This window comes from Petaurus breviceps, unplaced genomic scaffold (assembly GCF_028583685.1).
Source record: "Petaurus breviceps papuanus isolate PSGF00001 unplaced genomic scaffold, PetGlider_PUasm1.0 154, whole genome shotgun sequence".
NCBI classification, from domain to species: domain Eukaryota; kingdom Metazoa; phylum Chordata; class Mammalia; order Diprotodontia; family Petauridae; genus Petaurus; species Petaurus breviceps.
This window is the reverse complement of record NW_027185715.1, coordinates 15,945,235-15,965,533: the sequence shown is the minus strand read 5'-3', so window position 1 is coordinate 15,965,533 and position 20,299 is coordinate 15,945,235. Positions and strand designations below refer to the sequence as shown.

Here is a 20,299-nt window from a genome sequence, read left to right as displayed (position 1 = left end):
TCTCTCTCTCTCTCTCTCTCTCTCTCTCTCTCTCTCTCTCTCTCGGGTAAAGGCAAGGCAATTGCCATTAAGTGACTTGCCCAAGGTCACCCTAAGTATGTCAAGTGTGTGGGGCTAGATTCAAACTCAGGTCCTCCTGACTCCAGGGCTGGTGCTCTATTTACTGTGCCACCTACTTTCCCCTTTTCTTGCACCACCTAGTTGGCCCCATACTTCCTTTCTTTACAAAAACAGTTTGATCTCTATATTTGGGATATATTCTCAAAGGAAAGATTTCTCTATCACATCCTTGAATGTGGGTGTCCTTGATAAGTATTTATAGACAGTGTGTGTGCATACGTATATGTGTGTGTGTGTGTGTGTGTATGAGAGAAAGACAAACAGAAAGAGAGACAAAGAGAGGAAGGACGGGAGGGAAGGAAGGAAGAAAAGGGAAGGAGAGAAAAATAAAGATTTAAAAAAAATGTAATCACTGGAATTTTACCCAGTTGCAGAGTATAGATCAACAAAGGAGTTTTTATTGATACAAATTATTATAGCTCCCCCAAGGCACAGAAAAGATAAAATGAATCTGATTTTTGGAGGGCAATTGGGGTTAAGTGACTTGCCCAAGGTCACACGGGTAGTAAGTCTTAAGTGTCTGAGTCCAGATTTGAACTCAGGTCCTCCTGACTCTAGGGCAGGTGCTCTGTTCACTGTGCCACCTAGCTATTCAAGATAAAGTGAATCTGGACTCATACTTAGATACAACATAAACCAGTAGTATTCTTTACAGAGGAAGCTAGCTCCATAAGTAAAATCATAATGATGACCCTCTGAGGCAGGAACAACACCATTCCTACAGTTTGAAGAAACCTCTTCCCATTGGCTGGAGTTGTAGAGTTAGTTGAAGCTGAGGACATGAAAGTCAACCTAAAGGGAAGAGCTGGAAAAGAGAGACTCTATCCACCTGAAGATGGGGGCCTTAGAATATAAGCTCCCTGAGGGGAGGGATAGGCATTTTATTGTCATTATAACCCCAGTGTCCAGCACAGAACCTGACACAAAGTAGTTGCTCAGTAAACATTTGTCTAATTGAACTGAAAGGTCTTATGCTATGAGGGAAATTTGTTGTGTAAGTAAATTTGCATTACAAAAAGATGGTTGGAGGAAGAAAAGCACAAAACAGTACTGATGTGTTCCATATTCTGGGTAGGAACAAGAAATGACATGAGTCCAGTGACACAGGGCTTCATGGAAGAGAAGTGTCTTAATCAATGGAAGTAGATGTTTTTTTATCTTGCAAGTAACTTCCATATGTACCTGATACACTCAGTGACTTTTTGTTTATTATGTTAATTTCAAAGCTTTTTGATCTATGGACTACTTTCTGTACACAAAAATCTCTGTGGGAAACCTTTTACAGGTTTTGGACTGCCTTTGGACTGCCACTAGTAAATCAAACAAATGAAAATTTGTCAGCATTAATGAGAATGGCATACTTTTGATAAAACAAAAATCTGCTCTAATGGAAAAACCTTTAACTTTTTGCACTAGGGTTTAAATCCTCATTTTGCAGCTTATTCTTCTTGTGATCTTGGATAAATTACTTCACCACTCTGTAGTAGCCCCCATTTTGTGAACATCCCCCATCTCTTCCCATCACAGGAGAGCTGCCTAGGAAATCTGCCCCAAACCCAACAAAGCCAGCATAGGCAGCAAACCTGCCAAGTAAACCTGCCCAAACCTGCTACTTGAAGCCCACAGCCCCACACTTCAGTTCTCAAAATAGATTTGGGAACTGTCCAGTTGGGCAACAAACTGACCACTGGGCAACAATCATTAGGCAATGAACTGATTGCTCTAAGTTGTGGTTTCCCCCTGGTAACAGCTATGTAGTTATTTTTGTCTATATAAACCCCAAGATGTATATGCTCAGGACTGCTTGATTTGGGTACATGACCCCTGGCAGTCCCCAGGTTAATTATGCTCCACAAATAAAACTCCATTTAAAATGATTATTGGTCTCAACTTGCAATTCTCAATTCTCATTACAACAACTCAATTCCTTACTTTCCTCATCTATAAAAATGAAGAGGTGACAGAGAACTGAAGGTTGGGACTGGGACAGAGCCACAATGAAAGGACAGTTGAAAGGATTATTGTAGGATGAGCTGATGTCTCAGGCTAATGTCAGGGACTGGACCATGTGGAAAGTTCAGGGGCTGTGTTCCTGATATTTGTGGGAAAGTTTAAAGTGGGAGGGGGGTCCAGAACCCATATCCTGTTATCACCAGAGGTGACTCTTGATGTGACATATTCCAAAATCAATGCTTTGATCTTCTTTGTGGATTCTTATGCCTTCTGTATTCTAATTACTCTCCCATTTCCCCAAGCACACTCTGTGAAAAGTTTATTTTCATAGTGATTATGTCATATCTGAGAGAAGTGGATAGAGCACTAGGCTTGGAATCAGGAAGGTTCATGTTCATGAGCTCAAATCTAGCTTCAAACTTCAAATCCAGCCTCTGTCTCCTACTAGCTATGTGACCCTGGGTGAGTCACTTAACCTGTTTGCTTCAATTCCTCTTTTGTAAAATGAACTGGACAAGAAAATGACAAACCACTATGTTATTTTTGCTAAAGACATTGCAAATGGGGCCATGAAGAGTCAAACTCTCACAACAACAACATTGGCTTAGAGAACACAGCCAATAAGCTGTTCTGTGGTAGGATGGAAATGAAGGCAAAATGCACATTTTGGGGTTGCAGGCGTTACTAAAAGTGCAGTTTGTTCCTATGGGAAATGCATTTCCCTGAGGTCAGCCTAATCAGAATTACTTGTGTTGGGGCAGCTAGGTAGCACAGTGGATAGAGCAATGGCCCTGGAGTCAGGAGGACCTGAGTTCAAATCTGGATTCAGAAACAACACAAAAAACTAGCCATGTGACCATGGGCAAGTCACTTAACCCCAATTGCCCTACCCTTCCCCATCCAAAAAAAAAAAGCAGAATTGTGTTGGCAGGAAATCTTTAAGATAGGGAAGATCTCCTTCATGACAGAATCAATTAGTCAGGCTTAATGTCTTGCCAATAAAGAAGGGAATAAAATATAGCCTGATGGTCCCCTTACATAACCCTGTAGCTCTGTTTCCTTGGTCTTGGAGGTTACTTTTCTGGGGGCAGATGTTTTTCCCAAACTCATAGTATACAAATTCACCTACCTTCTCCACAAAATCTATGCATATGTTTCAAAATTTAGGTGGAGTTTCAGCATTTGTTCCAAATGCTGTGCTTGGAGTTGGAGGACCTGAGTTCAAATCCTAGCTTTACCATTTCCTGCCTTGGGCAAGTCTCTTCCTTCTCTGAGTCTAGGTTTCCCAATGTATGAAGTGATAAGGTGTTGCTGGATAACTCCGTAAGGTCTTTCCAACTCTAATGTTATGATCCTAGGTAGTGGGAAGAGAGAAATATGTCACTTTATTTATATTATGAAGAAGTCACATGCAGATGTCATGTCTATGGGCAGAAAATAAAGCAGAAAGTCAAAACTACCTGAATTAGTTGAACAACCATTCCCCTGTATCTTTCACTTATTTTGGGCAGTTATCTGGATGGTTTAGACAACTGTTTGTTGATCAGAATTATCTGGACTGCTGGTCTCAATTCTACACATCATTTTGCATGTGTACATAGTCGTCATGGTATCTATAGCAAGAGGTGTAAAATCATGATCCCCTAATTCCCTGGTGCCTTCCCCTCCTTATCCAAGATTACCTTATATTTTATTTGTATATTCTTTGTGATGTGCTACAGACACATTGTCTTGTCCAACAGAATGTAAGCTGTTTGAGGGCAGAGCCTGTCTTTGTATGTATCTGACACATAATAGGCACTTTGTTTATTAATTGATTGCTTCATGATGGGCAGAAGTAGCATCATTTTGCAAACCTTAAAATGATGTAAATGGTTATTATTATTGCTGTTATTTTTAATAGAAATCCTCAGTTTGACTTTCAAAGCCCTTCAAAAACTGACCTTACAACCCATCATGAACTCTTTCATTTAGTGACACTGGTCTTCTTATTGTTCCTGGAACAAGATGCTCCATCTCCCAAATGCATAGCATTTTCTCTGGATGTCCTTCATGCTTGGAATGCTCTCCCTCCTCATTTCTGCCTCCTGGTTTCCCTGGCTTCCTTCAGGTCCCATTGATGAGGGATAGCTATAGGTTCAGCAGGAACTCTGATCTTTATCTAAGACCAGAAAGCCTGCGATTCATTCTGGAAAGAATTCAGTAGGCCCAAGCAAACTTGGAGTCAGAGTTGTAAAAGTTTATTGTACCCTATACAGTGGGCAAGGATCCTTAGGGGGCCTGCAAGTTTATTGTTTGGCGGTACAGCGGGCAAGAGTCCTTTAGGGGACCTGCAACCTTAAAGGCGTAGAATTAAGGTTTTTATAGGATAAACCATAGTAGAACCCATGCCAATTATGCTAACTAGGTGATTAAGGATGGGATTAGGCAGGAGTTAAGGTGGGGCCGGTATTTGAAGGAACATGTACTTTTAATGTAACTATGCAGGTGTATTGCCCATGATTCACTGGGAAAAAGCCCAAGGGGGGGCTACCTGGAGGTGTGGTTTTAGGCTTGAAATGCCAGTAAGTCAGCTATCGGTCAAGGGCTGACTGAGAAGTGCCCAGTCTGCCACCCATCAGTGTCATGTTTGACAAGATTGATGTCTGGGAACCAAGGCTAACGGAGACTCGGTGTCTAAGGAGTTAACCCAGAGATAGGGTACTGAAGGATTCATGGGGACAGTGGGACACTATACAAGGGGGAGATAATAGTTGCCTGAGCTGGAATGTTTATAGATACTTTTGTGAAGGATTCATAAGAATAGCTTGTTATTGTTCCAAGCTGAGATAAACAATTCATGAGTTGTTGCTGGGCAGAGTTAATGCTCTGAGACTGGGGGGGGGGGGGGGAGAATGTAATTTTACAGACTGATGTTACAAATTGGTACTACAAATTGATGTTACAAATATAGATCCCAAGCACCCCATCACCATGCTAAATTCCCACTTTATCCAGTAAGCTTTTCCTGATCCCTCTTTAGTCTAATACCTTCCTTATGCTGATTATTGTCAATTTATCCTGTATTTAGCTTGTTTATAATAGTTGTTTGCATACTGTCTCCCTCATTAATTATCCTCATTAATTATTAATAATATTAATTATTAATGATGGGGAACTGGAGTAAAGAATGGATAAAATGAATACGGTTTTGGTTTTGTTATTTTATTCATTTTTGGGCCAGACTTGTGATTAGTTTGGTTGAAGAAATTCTATTTGAGGGAATTTCCTCAAACAATGAAGACCAGTATGTGCTCTGCAGTTCAGTCTTTGAGAGTTACATGGGACCCTGACATGCCTGGGGTCACAAAACCAGCCTGGGTCAGAGGTGGGATTTGAACCCATGATCTTCCTGACTGAGAAATGCAAATTGGAAATAATGTTTAATCAATAGAATCAGACTGATTTTTTAAAAGATAGGCCTGCTATGATTCATTAAACTTAATCAAACCAGCTTGTATTAGTAAGTTGTTAGAGTTTAACTTCCCCCACTCTTGTAAGCCTAAGCCCTGTTTTATAAGACTTCCTTATGTTGCCCTATAAGTTAGAATTCCCCTTTTAATTTGAGTTAATTCCTCATTTTGACTTATGGAAACTTACAAACTTTGCACTGATGTAGTCAATAGTTTATTAATTATTTCGTCTATGTAATGCCTAGTCACTTGGAGAAAAGGAGTGTTTACTGCTTAAAGATCCTAGTTCCTAATCCCCAAACCATGATTTCCCTTCTCTTGTTCTTATTCAAGGTACCAAGTTTGGGTTAGTCCACTCTGTGGTAAACCAGTACTGTTTGTGGTTAGCACCCTCTGTGCTGACCAATCAGAAATCAGCTAACTTCTGTGTTACTTAAGATTTCCTAATTTGCCTTCGTTCCTCTTTACTGACCATAGGAAAACTCTGTAACCTCTCTACAGGGCCCTTGGCTACTGAGGAGTCTTGGACCTCATTTATTGGCAGTTGCTAGCTTTGCTAATAGATTGATCATGTTTTCAACTTTGTTGCTTGTTTCTCATTATGGCAGATTTCCATCATGATCTGACCATGAAGTCAATTTTCTATTCACTTTGACATACTGCCTCTAAATCTCTTGGTATAAGAACTTCTCCCATCCCCCCCCAAAAAGCCACATCACACCCTAAAACTCAATGCATCCAAGCAAACTCTTTGCCCCAACATCCAATAAAAACCATTCACATGCTGGTCTGTAAAATCCTTCTGCACGAGGACTGATTGGCTCTTATAGAAAATATTTTCAGTGGCTATCGGCAAGTAATTTTGTAAGATCATAGATTAGGAAATGGCAGACCCCTTAAAGATCATCTGGTCCAATCCCCTCATCTCAAAGATGAGCTAAGTGAGAGTCAGAGGTGAAGTGACCTGCCTTTCCCCAATAGAATGGAAGGTCATTGAGGGTAGAGGCTACTGTTCATTTCTGCATCTCCAGTACCTCGCCCAAAGTAAATGCTTCATGAATACTTGTTGGGGTGAATTGAATGGCCCAAGTTCACACAACTGAAGTTCAGCCAGGATTAGAATGTGGGCACCATACTGAGTTTCACAATACAGAATTGCCCTTGGCCTCAGTTTCCTCCACTGAAAAATGAAAAGGTTGAACTAAACCATGTCTAAATTTCCCCCAGTTTGAATCTATGTTTTATGTTCCCTGTACTTCCTCACCATTCATTCTACTCCTCCACCCCATACAATCTGCATTCTGACCCTGTCATTCCCTCTGCTGAAGCTGCCCCTGCAAGGGGGATTGGCTTCTCAGGGGCCACACGCAGTGACCCTTTCTCAGTGTGTGTCCTCACTCACCTTGCTGGAGCCTCTGACACTGCTGGTGACCACTCCTTGTGGATGGCTTCTCCAGATGAATGTGCCCTTCTCTTCCTCAAATTGTCCTAGAGCAGAGGTGGCGATCCTGGGGCCTCGAGGCCACATGTGGCCCTCTTGTTCTGTGAAGTTTGGATTCAGTCAAAGGACTGCACTTGAGGACCTAGAGGGCCTCAAGGCTGCAGGTTCCCCACCCCTTAGGTCCAGAGCATTTGTCTAGACCTCTTTTTTGCCCTGACAAATTTTATCTCATAATGCACTTATCTGGATGCATGTGCTGTCCCGTCTGTCTGACTCTTGAGGAAAGAAGCTTCTTTTTTCTTTTGTTTTGGTCATTTTCATGTCCCTAGCACTTAGTAAGTGTTGAAATTTTGTTTTTTAATACTATCAGGACTCTGCCTAGATACTGAGTTTATGGCACCATTTATCTTTAAGCTCCTTCTGTCTTGCAACCACACCCTCAGTCAAAACTTAAACTAATAACAACTCTGAAACTTGCTACTTGTATGACCTCAGGCAACTCACTTCACCTTCTGGGGCCTCCGTTTCCTAATTTGTGAAAAAAGTGAGGAGATTGTAATGAATGATCTCCAAAGTAATTTTTAGTTATAGATCTATGACCCTAGGCATGGGATCCTGTGGTTCCCCCCTCTACTCCCCTGGGAATGGAGCCAGTGACCAAATTCACACAGCATACTCCCCTCCTCCTCATTTGTATGGAATATCCCTTGCTTAGAACAAAGGGCTCATTCTGAGGGGTTTAATGGTTCCCTTTTCTTCGTACTCTTCCATTTCATGTTAGTTTTAGTAGTTATTTCAAAGGTTCTTCTTTAAAATGTTGAAGTTTGGAAGGGGCTCCTGAAATTGGCTCACTATTGATACATAAATACTATGGGTGACCATGTAATTCAAAGTATTAGACAGGGATGGGGCAGTTACCTCCATCCATCCAACCCCCTCTCTTCTACATTGAAATGTAGGAGATTTCTGATCAGCTGTATACACAGGCAGAAGAGTGGGCCAGAATTTGGGGGTTTTGTTAAAAAAAATAAACTTGATCTCTTATAAGAGATACCACCTTCTCAAATTCAACACCTTTTAACAGGGAATGCCCCCCTCCCCCAATTCAGCCATACTGGAAAGCTTCGGTACCCAAATGTTGACCACAAAGGAACTGAGACCAGGGGCTAAGAATTTCATAGAAAATTTGAAACCTGGATGATGCAGCTCCATAGGAAGATAAAGTAGCTGGTTTTGTTCAGTGAATTCTGGACACAATAAGACATGTTTGATGTTATTAAGGCTTGAATCCCCTTACTCCAACCCAAAAGCCTCACTCCTTAAAATTTGGTTTCTAGGTGACTCAGCTAATGTTTTTAAACTGAGTTCTATTTTAATTTATATTAATAGCCAAAGAAAATTTAAAAACAAGAACAAGAAATAGTGCATTACTTTGAAACTGTCACATCCATTCTTAGCCCTCTTATTCTCTGCAGGATCTATAGGGGATCAGTCAAGCTGATTCCATTGTAGCCCTTCATCTTTCAAAACTTCAGCAAAGTCATGACAATTGAGGGAGAGAAACCCCAGAATAAATAGGATCTTCATATTGTCTAAATAGTCAATCAAGGTGTTCCAATTGCTGAGTCTGAGTATTTCAGATACTCAGATACCCTGATAATTTCTCTCTTTAATTCCTCTTTGTCTGAAGGCTCCATTTCCCCAGCTTTGTATAAATGGAGATCTATTTATAGCCATATTTCCTCCCTTCCTCTGAATGTAGCCGACCTGGCACATGGAAGGGCATGGTGGTTTTCTTCTTCCTCTGAAGGCAGAATAAGAATGGGAGGAACAGTTTCTGCTTTCTGAGTGTTTGATCAGACTTGCCCAACATCTATGGGTCTGATTTACCAGCAAACAAAAATAGTAGAGGGATGGCCCAGGTAAGTCGGTTAACAAATAGTCAATAAATATTGGTTAAACACCTGTTACATGCAACACACTGTGCTAAATGTTAAGAGATATAACAGGCTGAAATTCCACTACCAAAGGACTAATCCTAGTTCAAAGTCAGCCCTTCTACTGCCTGGCAGGCCTGCACCATAGGTAAACAACTTGACTTCATCTTAATGCAACCAGGGGTCAAGGCTATTTGCATAAGACTTGTTGGTTGTTCCATGTTTGGAATGAGAGGTAGAGTTGACAGATGCTGGGAAGAGGGGAGATTTTGGTATTTTGGATTTCAGCTGGAGAGAAGGCACATTGGGTTTTTCAGCCATTCTTTAGGAAGAAATCCCTGATGGAAGAAAAAGGCAATGGGAAGAAGCCAATAAGGAGAGATAGTAAGGAACAAGCTGATAGATAAGGAAAGACTGAGGCCTAGAGAGTGAGAAGGATAATTGTTAGAGCAATCTATTGAAGAAGGGAAGGAATAGAACAAGGGCACAAGTAAGAGTTAGGTATTGGTAAGGAAAAGGTCCACTTTGTCATTAGAAATTGAATAAAGAAGGAGAGAGTGAAGGAAGATGACATGGAGTTTTGAACATGGAAAAGGGGAGAAGAGAGTTCAAGGTGGTTGACATCTATTTTCTCAGTAAAGTTTGAGCCAAGGCACTTTACTGAAATGGAGGGAGAAGGAGGAGGTGTGTCAAGTTTGAGGAGAGAAGAGAAGAGAACAGCTGGTCTGGGGAATGTGAAAGAGAACTATCCTGAGAAGGATAAAAGGATTGCTTCAATGTAATGGGCACCCAGTTAAGATTCAATCCCATACATTTGAATTGGACCCAGTCAACTCCAGCTTGTCATTTCCTTTAGCAATGGCATGTCTGTAGAAGTGAAGAAAATAGATCGGAGGCTGAGGGCAGGGCAGTGACCCAGGGCTGGGATTTTACAAGGCATGAATAGTGATAAAATAAGGGAACAAGGTACCAGAAGATAAGAGTTGAAGTGGTGGGTTGAGATTGGGAAAGGAGGAAAATGAAGTCAGAGCAAGTCTGAGAGCCTGAAGAACACTGAGAGATGGAGGGACTTGAGATCTCAGTGAAGACAAAGCGTGTTCACCTCTCCCACATTCCCCCCTTTCAAAATAAGGACATTTGCTCTTCCTCAGGACTGTGGCCATTCTGCACTGTCTTTCAAAGATCAATGGTGTAGTCATCACATCTAATTCAATAACATTACAAGCATTTATTAGACATCTCCTATGGTAATAAAGTACAGGGGAAAATGGAATGAGAACTGGTCCTCATTAGACATATTTTAGAATTTTTTCAAAGAATTTTGTATTGGCATCTTGGTTTTGCATTATTTCTCAATATGTCTCCTTCTCATTCCTCCTATCTAGAAAGCCACGGGGTTGATAGATAACTTAGAGCAGGAGGTCTAGAAAGAGAGGTCAATGAGCATAGAGTAGCCTTGACAGGAGGAGGGTTTGAGGAGTGATGGCAGAGGGAGTGTCTGTAATTGGCAATGGTGAACAAGGAGAATGCCTCCTTCTGGTCCAGAGTGGGGAGTTTATGAGAAGGTGCATCCAGCAGGAGAGAGGGAGGCCAGGGAGTCAGTGTCTTCAGGGAGTTTTTTGTGACTCCAAAACAGAAAGAGTGGGAGAAGTGAGGGTGTAAGATGAAGGGAAGTTTGTTAATGATCAAATGAAAGAAAATTCAAGCGGGAACTAGGAAATGGCAGACAGAACTGGATTATGGGTTGAGAGGGGACATGAGAGAATGGGGCAGGTAGCAGAGGAGAGGGTGGTTTTTATTTAGGCAGCTGGGGATTTTGTGTGACTGGAACTGGGAGAGGAGGAGATAGGAGATGGCAGGTCATAGGAGATGGAGATGTATTTACTAGGGTTCTTTCCTTTTAAGAGTTTGTGAATGGGGGTGGCTAGGTGGCGCAGTAAGAGCGCCAGCCCTGGAATTGGGAGGACCCGGGATTGGTTCTGGCCTCAGATACTTAACACCCACACAAAAAAAACTGGCCATGTAACCTTGGGCAAGTTACTTAACCCCAATTGCTTTAAAAAAAAAAGAGTTTGTGAATGGCTAAGAGCAAAATCTGTTGTCCTTCAAGTACTAGGAAAGAAATGATATTGGACTTAGTTCTAACAGTGAGAAACCTGGCATCTGAGTCTTTCACACTGATCTCTCAAGTAGAGGTCTGTTGTTGAAGGCCATGATCCTGGAAGTAAGGAGTTTAGGCCTTAAGACTATCAGATTTTGAGAAAATACAAAGCTGAGAAGAAGAGATATAATCTTGAATGATTGAATGAGGATCAAAAGGTCTGAAGAGTTTAGAATATGAGTTTTTGAGTTCAATTATTTCTTTTTCCTTGTTGCCTTGTCTTCTCTATTCATATACTTTTGAGGTTTGCAAGGTATATATTTATATACATTTATATAGATATATATTTATATACACTTATATAAAGACATGTATATTATAGATATTTATATACATTTATATAGATATATTTGTATAGACATCTATATTATATATGTTTGTATAGATACAGACATCTATATCTATGTATCTATTCATTGTTTGAATCTCACAACATTTACTTTTATACTTTGTGACCAGTAGCAAAGTTTTGATGATTTCTATTTCATAATACAGTTGGAGGTCTGGAAGTGCTATTCTTGCTTTATTCCTACCATTTAAAAATTATTTCCCTTGACATTCTAGATTATTTTCTTTGACCAAATTAATTTTGTTAGTATTTTGTCTGGATCTAAATCATCCCTTCAGTATTCTGATTGGTATTTGACCATATCTATCTATCTATCTATCTATCTATCTATCTGTCTGTCTGTCTGTCTGTCTGTCTGTCTGTCTCTGTCTGTCTGTCTGTGTGTCTATGTGTATGTCTGTCTGTGTGTCTATCTATCTATCTGTCGATTGTTAGGTTATATTTTCATTTTTATTAAATAGGTAGGGCCCAAACTTAGACACTGAATATTTCTCCAGAATAACAATGTTCCTAAGAAGAAATTTGAGGAAAAAGGTAATAATATGGTTTATATGTGTATACAAACATATTTACATGTACATCTCTATATATTTAATTCAGATGTAATTCTTGTAAATAATCAGTTTCTTCTTTTCACACTTTGCATTATATTTGCCTAATAATGATATACCTACTTTTCTTTTTTTTTTTTTGGAGGGGGAAGGAAGGGCAATTGGGGTTAAGTGATTTGCCCAAGATCACACAGCTAGTAAGTGTTAAGTGTCTGAGGTTGTATTTGAACTCAGGTCCTCTTGACTACAGGGCTGGTGCTCTATTCACTGTGCCACTTAGCCCGCCCCCCTCTCTTTTTTAGTGTTTTAAATGGATTTCTGAAGAGATAGAGGTGACAGCCAGTGCCAGGTCAGGATTTAACTTTACAAACTTTAAGATGTGGCCTCTGGAAACATATTTTTCCTGAAACTGAAGAATTTCCATATCCATAACACTGAATTGTGTCATCACAGCCAAACCTGAATATCATGGGGGTTTATGTGATAAATAGACAATTTTCCTTGCAGTTTGAGTTTTCCTGGAAATATAAAAAATTTAGCCAGGCATGAAAATGTTATTAAACATAAAGTCTTTTGAAAACGAGTTGCTTCATCTATGGCAGCTTTATTTGAGAAAATGATATTTTAAAAGAGAAAACTTCAACATTTGATTTGAAAAAGCTCCTTTATAGGCAGAGGAATCATGATGCGTTGAAGGACCTAAAGGTAGCAGGTCACAGATTGCAACCTTGGAGATATTTGGAAACATCTTTTCCTCTGCATTTGTTTCTCCAGGCCACCCTGCAGAGAAAGGGAGATGAAGTAATGGAAAAGTGAGCAAACTACCCTTAGATAAATGTTAATTTTTGAAATGCATGAATATAGAGACATGTAGTAATATTTATGCAATGCAATTATCTATTTCAAAACAGAAAAAGTCCATAAAAATATCTTTAGACCTTGGCTTTCTCATTTTTAAAAAGAGGATTGAGCTATTGGATTTCAAAGATTTCTACCATCTGAAACTTCTGTGATTCTTAATGTTGAGGCAACCAATAAATAAATCCACTATTCTATGTTCTGACCAAACCAGAACCCTCGGTATCTACTGTTCTTGCCCCAGTGTCTACCATGTCTCTGATTTTGATTATGGTGTCCCCTATGCATAGAATGGTCACTCACCTCTGCCCTGCATTTTCACCACATAAAATACCCCCTCTCCTTCAAGGCTCATCCCATGTCACCTTCTTCATGAAACTTCTCAAGATCCACGCAAGTGAAAGTCATTTCTCTTTTCAAATTTCATCTACTATTTTTCTGCCTGTCTCCTTGACATCTAACACATTTAACCTTGTTTCATTATCGTTTAAATCTTTGTCTTTTCCTTCCTATTTGGTCGTAAGTTTCTTGGAGATAGAGTTTATCCTCAAGCATCTAATATAGTGCCTTTTATAATGAAATGAATTTTGCAAACTGTATCTACTGAACATCTTACCCAATGCTGAAGAAATAAATTCAAAACATATTAATAGCACTTGAAAGAGCTTTCCTCCACCCTACCCATTACCAATCCTTATTATTAAAGAGGATGCCACAATCCTTCCATTTACCCATGCTTACAGCCTAGGAGTGACTTATGACTCCTCACTTCCTCTCATTCCCCACATCGAATTTCTGTTCCCAGGTCACCTGTTTTCTACCCCTGTAATATCTTTCATATATGTTCCCTTCAGATCCATCATCTGGCTGCAGGTTCTTGTAACCTCACACTTGGATTATAACAACAGCCTTTTGGTTGATCTCCCTCCCATAAGTTTCTTCCCATTCCAGTCCATCCTCCATTCAACTGTCAAAAGGATCGTCCTAAAACACAAATCTCAACTTGTCAGCCCCTATTCAATCAACAACTCCAGTGGTACCAAATTACCTCTAGGATCAAATCCAAAATCCTCCATTGGTCACTCAAAGCATTTTCTAAGCTGGATCGAGCTGACCTTTCCAGTCTTCTTACACCTTACACTCCTTGCTGTAGTCGACTATCCAGGACCACTGGCCTCCTAACTGAGCCTTGAACAAAGCACTCCATTTTCAAGAGTACAGCATTTTCTGTTGTAAGGTACTCCTTATTTCTGCCTCCTTGTTTTTCTAACTTCCTTAAATCTCAGCTAATGTCCTACCTTCTGAATACGTGAAGATAAAGTGCATCTAAGCTCTTGGTTGCATGAATTTAAGTAGATCTTGATGTTTGGGACTATTGACATGAGTCCCATTGCCTACCAAATGACATCCAAACTCAGCCTGGCTCTCTATTCCCTCCCAACTGGTACCTCCCAGTTCTTCCAGCCTTATCTCATCATAGACAACTCGCCTCAAGTGGTACACTTCCATTCTTTCCTGTCCCCTGGACATATCCTGCTGTTGCCCTTCCCCCTACTCAGATTATTATTATTATTATTTGCCTTTTGGAGGGCAATTGGGGTTAAGTAACTTGCCCAAGTTTACACGGCTAGTTTACTCAGATTATTCTCTCTCTCTCTCTTTTTTTTTTTTACTCAGATTATTTTTGATGCATAGAATGGTACCTTTCTAAACATTTGATGCTATCCATCTTTCCCTTAAGGTACAGCTCAACCACCATTTCCTTCTTTCAGAATCAACAATGATTTCTCCCTTTTGTACTTGTTTGGCATCTCACTTATGGATTTAAGGATGATTTTGAATTATAGCTATCTCGGTTTATGGCAAATCCAGCTCCCAAATCTTAAGCTCCAAGAGGTCAGGGACCATGTCTTATTGAATCTTTTTTCTCTCTATCAATACCTGGCATGGTGCTCTATAAATAGTAGGTAGATAATAAATGCCCTTTTTTTGTAAAAGTTGAAGATCTATATACTATTGCAAAAGGTTTCAATAAATTTTACTTCTGCCTGCTATTCCATCTCTAAATTATTGTTTCCCTTTCAACTGTGGAGAGAAGATTCCTGGCCACAAAACCAGATTTGCAGAGATTTCTCCTCCCCCCACCCCCGGGAGGATTTTCAGATATTACTTTTACAGAGGAAATTTATTGCCCCCCACCCTTCATGGGGTAGGAGTGGGTGGTCACAGAAATTACAAAACAGGATAAGAAGTGCTATTCACACACAAAGAAGTCTATTTTTCATTTTCTTCCTTCCTTCTGTTGACTTGATATTTGGGTTTCCAGAAAAGGAGAGAAACAGGAAGGAAGAGCAAGGGAGCAGTCACATGAATAGGTAAAGAAATTAGGAACTGCCCTGGAAAAAAGTTGGGGTTCTATAAGGAGTCTATCTGAGCTTTGGATATAGATAGCAAAATAAGTGGAGGCCAGCACAGCTGGGAGAGGTCTTTACCACAGGGCAGAGATAATCCTAAGCAATCAGGAGAAATGATCATATGTTAATAAGACTTCCACCTATCATAAATTCGTTGTGCAGAGGTTCTCAAACTTTTTTATCCCACCCCCCTTTAAAAAAATTACTTAGTGTCCCCCCTGGAAATCTACTTTCTTTAACCCTTTAACATTTTTTAAAATTTGCATCATTTAAAAAAATATAAAATATTTTTAAAAAATTATGCATCTTAAATTTAATGATTTATCGTAAATTTGTGTTTTTCTCCTGCATTGAAATTTTGATTATGCAATATTACATCATATAACCATATAGAATTGTATTGTATACAAGTCATCACATGCACATATGCATATGCCCATGAAAACTGGACTTCCTGACAATGCACAAAATTCTCTCCTGACAACACTTGTTTGTTAAGACCTGTTGGTGGACTTGACCACTGATTGCTTATAACTTGTATTTTGTGTGTTTATTTGGAAAATAATGTAATTACTATAACTTTAATTCTGTTATACAACAAATGAAACATATGTAAATGTTTTTTTCAAAATTTTCTTATCTTCTCTTTTTTTCCTTATGTTTCCATTCATCCCTTATTTTTTATTCAATGCCCCCCAATACACCCAGGGCTACTACCACCCTCCTGGATCATTCCAGTGCCCTACTTTGGGAACCTATGAGTGAGAGAGAAAGTAGATTTCTCTTTTGATCATGATTCTCGGATGGAGAGGGAATACTCCTGCCATTATTCCTTTCTCATGAATGTGATTGGGATTCTCCCCTGCTGCACACTCAAAAATGTGACAGGACAGGCAGTAGGAAATGATTAGAGATAATAAATAGGACTAGGTCTTAATTGCTTTATTCTACACAAAATAATCTTTATAATCATATGATTCCAAGCCTCTGAATCAATGAATGCCATGGCCAGCGAAATGGGATAACAAAACCCAAAACTTTAGGGGCATGAAGGCCACAGACCTCATATTTCAATATTCTGATCAATATTTCATTTCAGACCCCATTTTGAACCCTGCCAGCATGAGCTCACTACTACTAGCTGTTTTGTGAGAATAACACAGCCAGACTGGGGAGTGGGCATGACTGGAGGGTGGGCAGAGTGGTCTCAACATTTTCTGCTTGAGCATCCTCTGGTGACCAGAATGAATATTGCAGCCTCCTAGGAAAGGGCTATTTCCAGAAGAGCTCAGAAAAAGAACTGACAAGATCTCTTGATTGGTAGCTCAAGTGGAGAGCTTCATAGTAGGCAATTCCAACACTGCACTTTCTTGCTGGGTAATAATTACAGTAGAATTAGGAAAGCAGCACCACACAACCCTAGGGTTCTTATTATATTCTTACTCCTATAGAGTAATTGTTAAAAAAAAAAAATGATTGCTAAGGACCTACCAGCTTAGTTACTGCTACACAACATACAACAGAACAGACTTGGTTTTATCTTTGAATGCCCTCTTTCACTGAACATGCCCATCACTGAAAGAAATGAATTATTCTTTATAGTGAATGAAAACATACCATGCAGTAATGCCTTGTTGATCTACGATCTTCTTTGCACAGTTTACTGCTTTAACAAGGTTGTCTTCCAGAAGTTCTGAAACAGAAATGAAAGTAGAAATAATCCAGTTTCAAGTTCATTTTATCCAAAAGAACCAATCCTCCTTGTTACGGTAAAGGAAACAATATTGTAAGATTATTCTCCTAAATTTCATATAAATAGGACTGCAGTAGAGAAAGACCTGTTCTCTCATTCATCTTCTTCCAGACCTATGTGGAACACAGAACTTTAACCAAGCTGACTTGAATTTCTATGACTTTAAGGCTTACAAAGTGTTTTTCTCTATTTTCCAGATGAGAAAATTGAGATTCAGGAGATTTGATTTGTTCATGGTAACACAAATAGTCAATGTTATTGTCAGAACTTGAAGCCAGGTGTCCACTCCAGACCCAGGGTGCAGAGTGCATGATAGCAGGCTGAGGGTCATCTATTTAAATAAATCAAGAACAAAGTCAGGCATGAATGCAAATGCTTGTTCATAATTTTTTTCTTTCAAGTTAAAAAGGGCCATGATTCCATTCCTTTCCTTTCCTTTCCTTTCCTTTCCTTTCCTTTCCTTTCCTTTCCTTTCCTTTCCTTTCCTTTCCTTTCCTTTCCTCTCCTCTCCTCTCCTCTCTTCTTTTTGTTAATTCATTCTTAAAAGAAGCTAAGAGGAGATGAATACTAGGGTATTGTCTGAGGTAAAGTGACTTGTGCAAGATCACTCAGCTGTTAGCTAGTGACAGAGGAAGGATTTAAACCCAGATCTTCCTGCCACCAATCCCAGACTTCAAACCACTAACCCAAGTTGACTGACCACACAAAACAGCAGCTTGGGGAGAAAAAAAAAATCATCATTTCTCTCCCTGGTCATAGGAAACAGGGCTAGAAGTGGCATAGCTACACCTCTGAGGCACCAGCACTGGAGCTTCAAATCTTACCTTGGTCAGTTCCTCCTCCCCATATGACCTTGGACAGATCACTTACATCCCTGGACCTCACTTTAACCATCTGTGCAGCGGGGGTGATGGACTAGTTGGCCTCTGAGATCTCTATACCTATGATTCTCTAATGTGGATGAATAAGATCAACCTGAACTGATGAAAATTTCCATCACAGGCATTTTCTTGTCTATGGACATTTATTTCTGGAAACTAGCTACATAAAATGAAGAGAATTCAAAGCACTGTGTCAGTTCCTTCTGATTGATCATGTACCAGTCAACAGGACTGAGAAATCATACTCTCCTGGGAGATAAATAGAGATAGGGGCGGCCAGGTGGCGCAGTGAGTAAGAGCGCTGGCCCAAGAGTTGGGAGACCTGGGATTGGTTCTGGCCTCAGATACTTAGCACCCACAAAAATAACTGGCCATGTAACCTTGAGCAAGTTACTTAACCCCGATTGCTTTAAAAAAAAAATAGAGATAACCTGGATTTTTTTGTTTTTGTCTTTTTGTTTGGTGATGATGAGACAGGGACTAGAATGTTAATTAGCAAGTAGGAATTTCTTATTGGTCATCTAAAGCTTCTTCCCCAGTGTAAATTTTAATCTGCAGAGTTATCTGCCTTGTTGAGCAGGGTCATTGTAATGGTTGATAATCTGTTGATAACAGATTGGAACAACTCAACAAAGGTTTAGTGGTCTGAAGTCTGGGATTGGTGGCAGGATGATCTGGGTTTAAATCCTTCCTCTGTGGCTGGCTGACAGCTGCTTCAGCTAAATCCTTGAGGTTGCACTTACCTGAGCACCTGACTCGACATTCATTTGATGCGTTTGGTGTCTTGCCATCGTCGCACCAGTAGTGACTGTTGATCTGGAATATCCCATAATCAGTGCTTCGATCTCCAGGGTTGTAGTTTGTAGCTTTGGTGTTAAAATCACTCTCCCACTTTGCCAAGCATACCCCTGTGAAGAATTTATTTTAGTAGTGATTACTTCATATACAATCATTTATCCAGGAATACTCTTGAATTGATGCAATCTTCCTTTATCACTGATATAGTCTATAGGTGGTCCAGTGGATAAATTGTAGGTCCTGGGGTCAGGAGGACCTGAGTTCAAATCCTAACTCAGACACTTGTTAGATATGTGACCCTGGATAAGTCTCTAAATCTTTTTTGTCTCAGTTCCTCACCTGTAAAAAAGTAATGAGCTAGAGAAGGAAATGGCAAAGCACTCCAGTGTCTTTGCTATCAGATCCCCAAATGGGGTAGCTGAGAGTAGGACATGACTGAAGCAACTCAACAGGGAAGCATTACTGTTGCTGCAGCAAGCTGATGGTTAAGTTTTCAGCATGAACTTTTAGAGTTCCTAAGTAGGCAAACATCCCAAGAAATTGAAAGAGCAAGAACAAAATGCCCCCGAGTTCCTTAGCCCTCCTTTTCTAGTCATTGTGGACAAGCATAGGGGATCAGACTTACAGTTAGCTAGGCTGATTTGATGGTACCCATCCAGATGTAGTGCCTTTATTCTTCTGGCAAATTCACATCTATCCATCGTGGTGCCATGAACTGCCACGGAGAGGAAGATGAATCCCAGAAGAAAGAGTACCTTCATGTTGCCTGAGTAGTCAGACTGCTCAAAGTGCAGAGGCTGAGATGTGTCCCAGTATTTAACTTCTCTCTTAAATTCCTTTTCCTTGTTATTTAAGGGCACTACACCCTAGCTAGGAGGAAGTCAAGATCTATTGCTACATTTCACCACTTCTCTTGAAGGAAGGCATATGGCATGGCAATTCTTCTTCTATCCCAAAGGCTAATTAGGGTAAAGGTAAGGGGTCAGATTCTGCTTTCCTGGTATTACATCAGACTTACCAAGCCTTAGTTGAACTGATTTACCAGTGAATCAAAGTGTAATATAGGAAGATATGGTTCAAATAACAGACTAAAATCCACCTTTCTCAAGGCTAATGCCAAATCAGAGCCAGAGCATCACAGAAAACTTTAACAGGTGAAAGACAAGGATAGTCATGTTTGGCATATATAAAAGACAAGAGGTCAGAGAATCACAGAATTGCAGAGTTGGAATGCAGTCCAACCCATTCCCAACCTATGTTCAAGTGGAGTCTTCTCTGCAACACAAGGGACGAATAGTCATACAATCTCAGCTGGAAATCAAAATCTATTTACATTTTTAACAACTTTGAAACTTTCATTTACTTCATTTGAGATCATATATGCAAAGCAATTCTTAAACTGTAGTCCCTATATAATTATCAGTAATGATTATTAATAATGTAGAAGAACTGAAGCATGGATATTGCAAAATGGAAAATCATTTAATAATTACTTTATGTTTGGCTTTGAAATATTTTATGTTTTCTATTTTCAATATTTTATAATCTATAAGCATTGGAATGGAGGTCATCAGGAAGGGATAGATTAGGTTTTTCAGCCTCTTCAGATTGAGCTAGGAGCAATGCATGGA

At 39.8% G+C, this 20,299-nt stretch overlaps 1 protein-coding gene and 1 long non-coding RNA gene across 3 annotated transcripts in view; one reads left to right on the top strand and one right to left on the bottom strand.

Annotated features, from left to right (window-relative positions):
* Window positions 1-20,299, top strand: part of LOC138155938 (uncharacterized) — a 131,569-nt gene that overhangs the window by 58,061 nt on the left and 53,209 nt on the right. The gene's annotated exons all lie outside the window — the stretch shown is intronic.
* Window positions 12,553-19,515, bottom strand: LYZ (lysozyme). The gene is made up of 4 exons (XM_069081784.1): window positions 19,294-19,515; window positions 18,614-18,778; window positions 16,854-16,929; window positions 12,553-12,744 (listed from the first exon to the last, which is right to left on the bottom strand). The coding sequence occupies exons 1-4, from the start codon at window positions 19,427-19,429 to the stop codon at window positions 12,678-12,680; spliced, it is 444 nt and encodes a 147-aa protein (XP_068937885.1). The 5' UTR covers window positions 19,430-19,515; the 3' UTR covers window positions 12,553-12,677.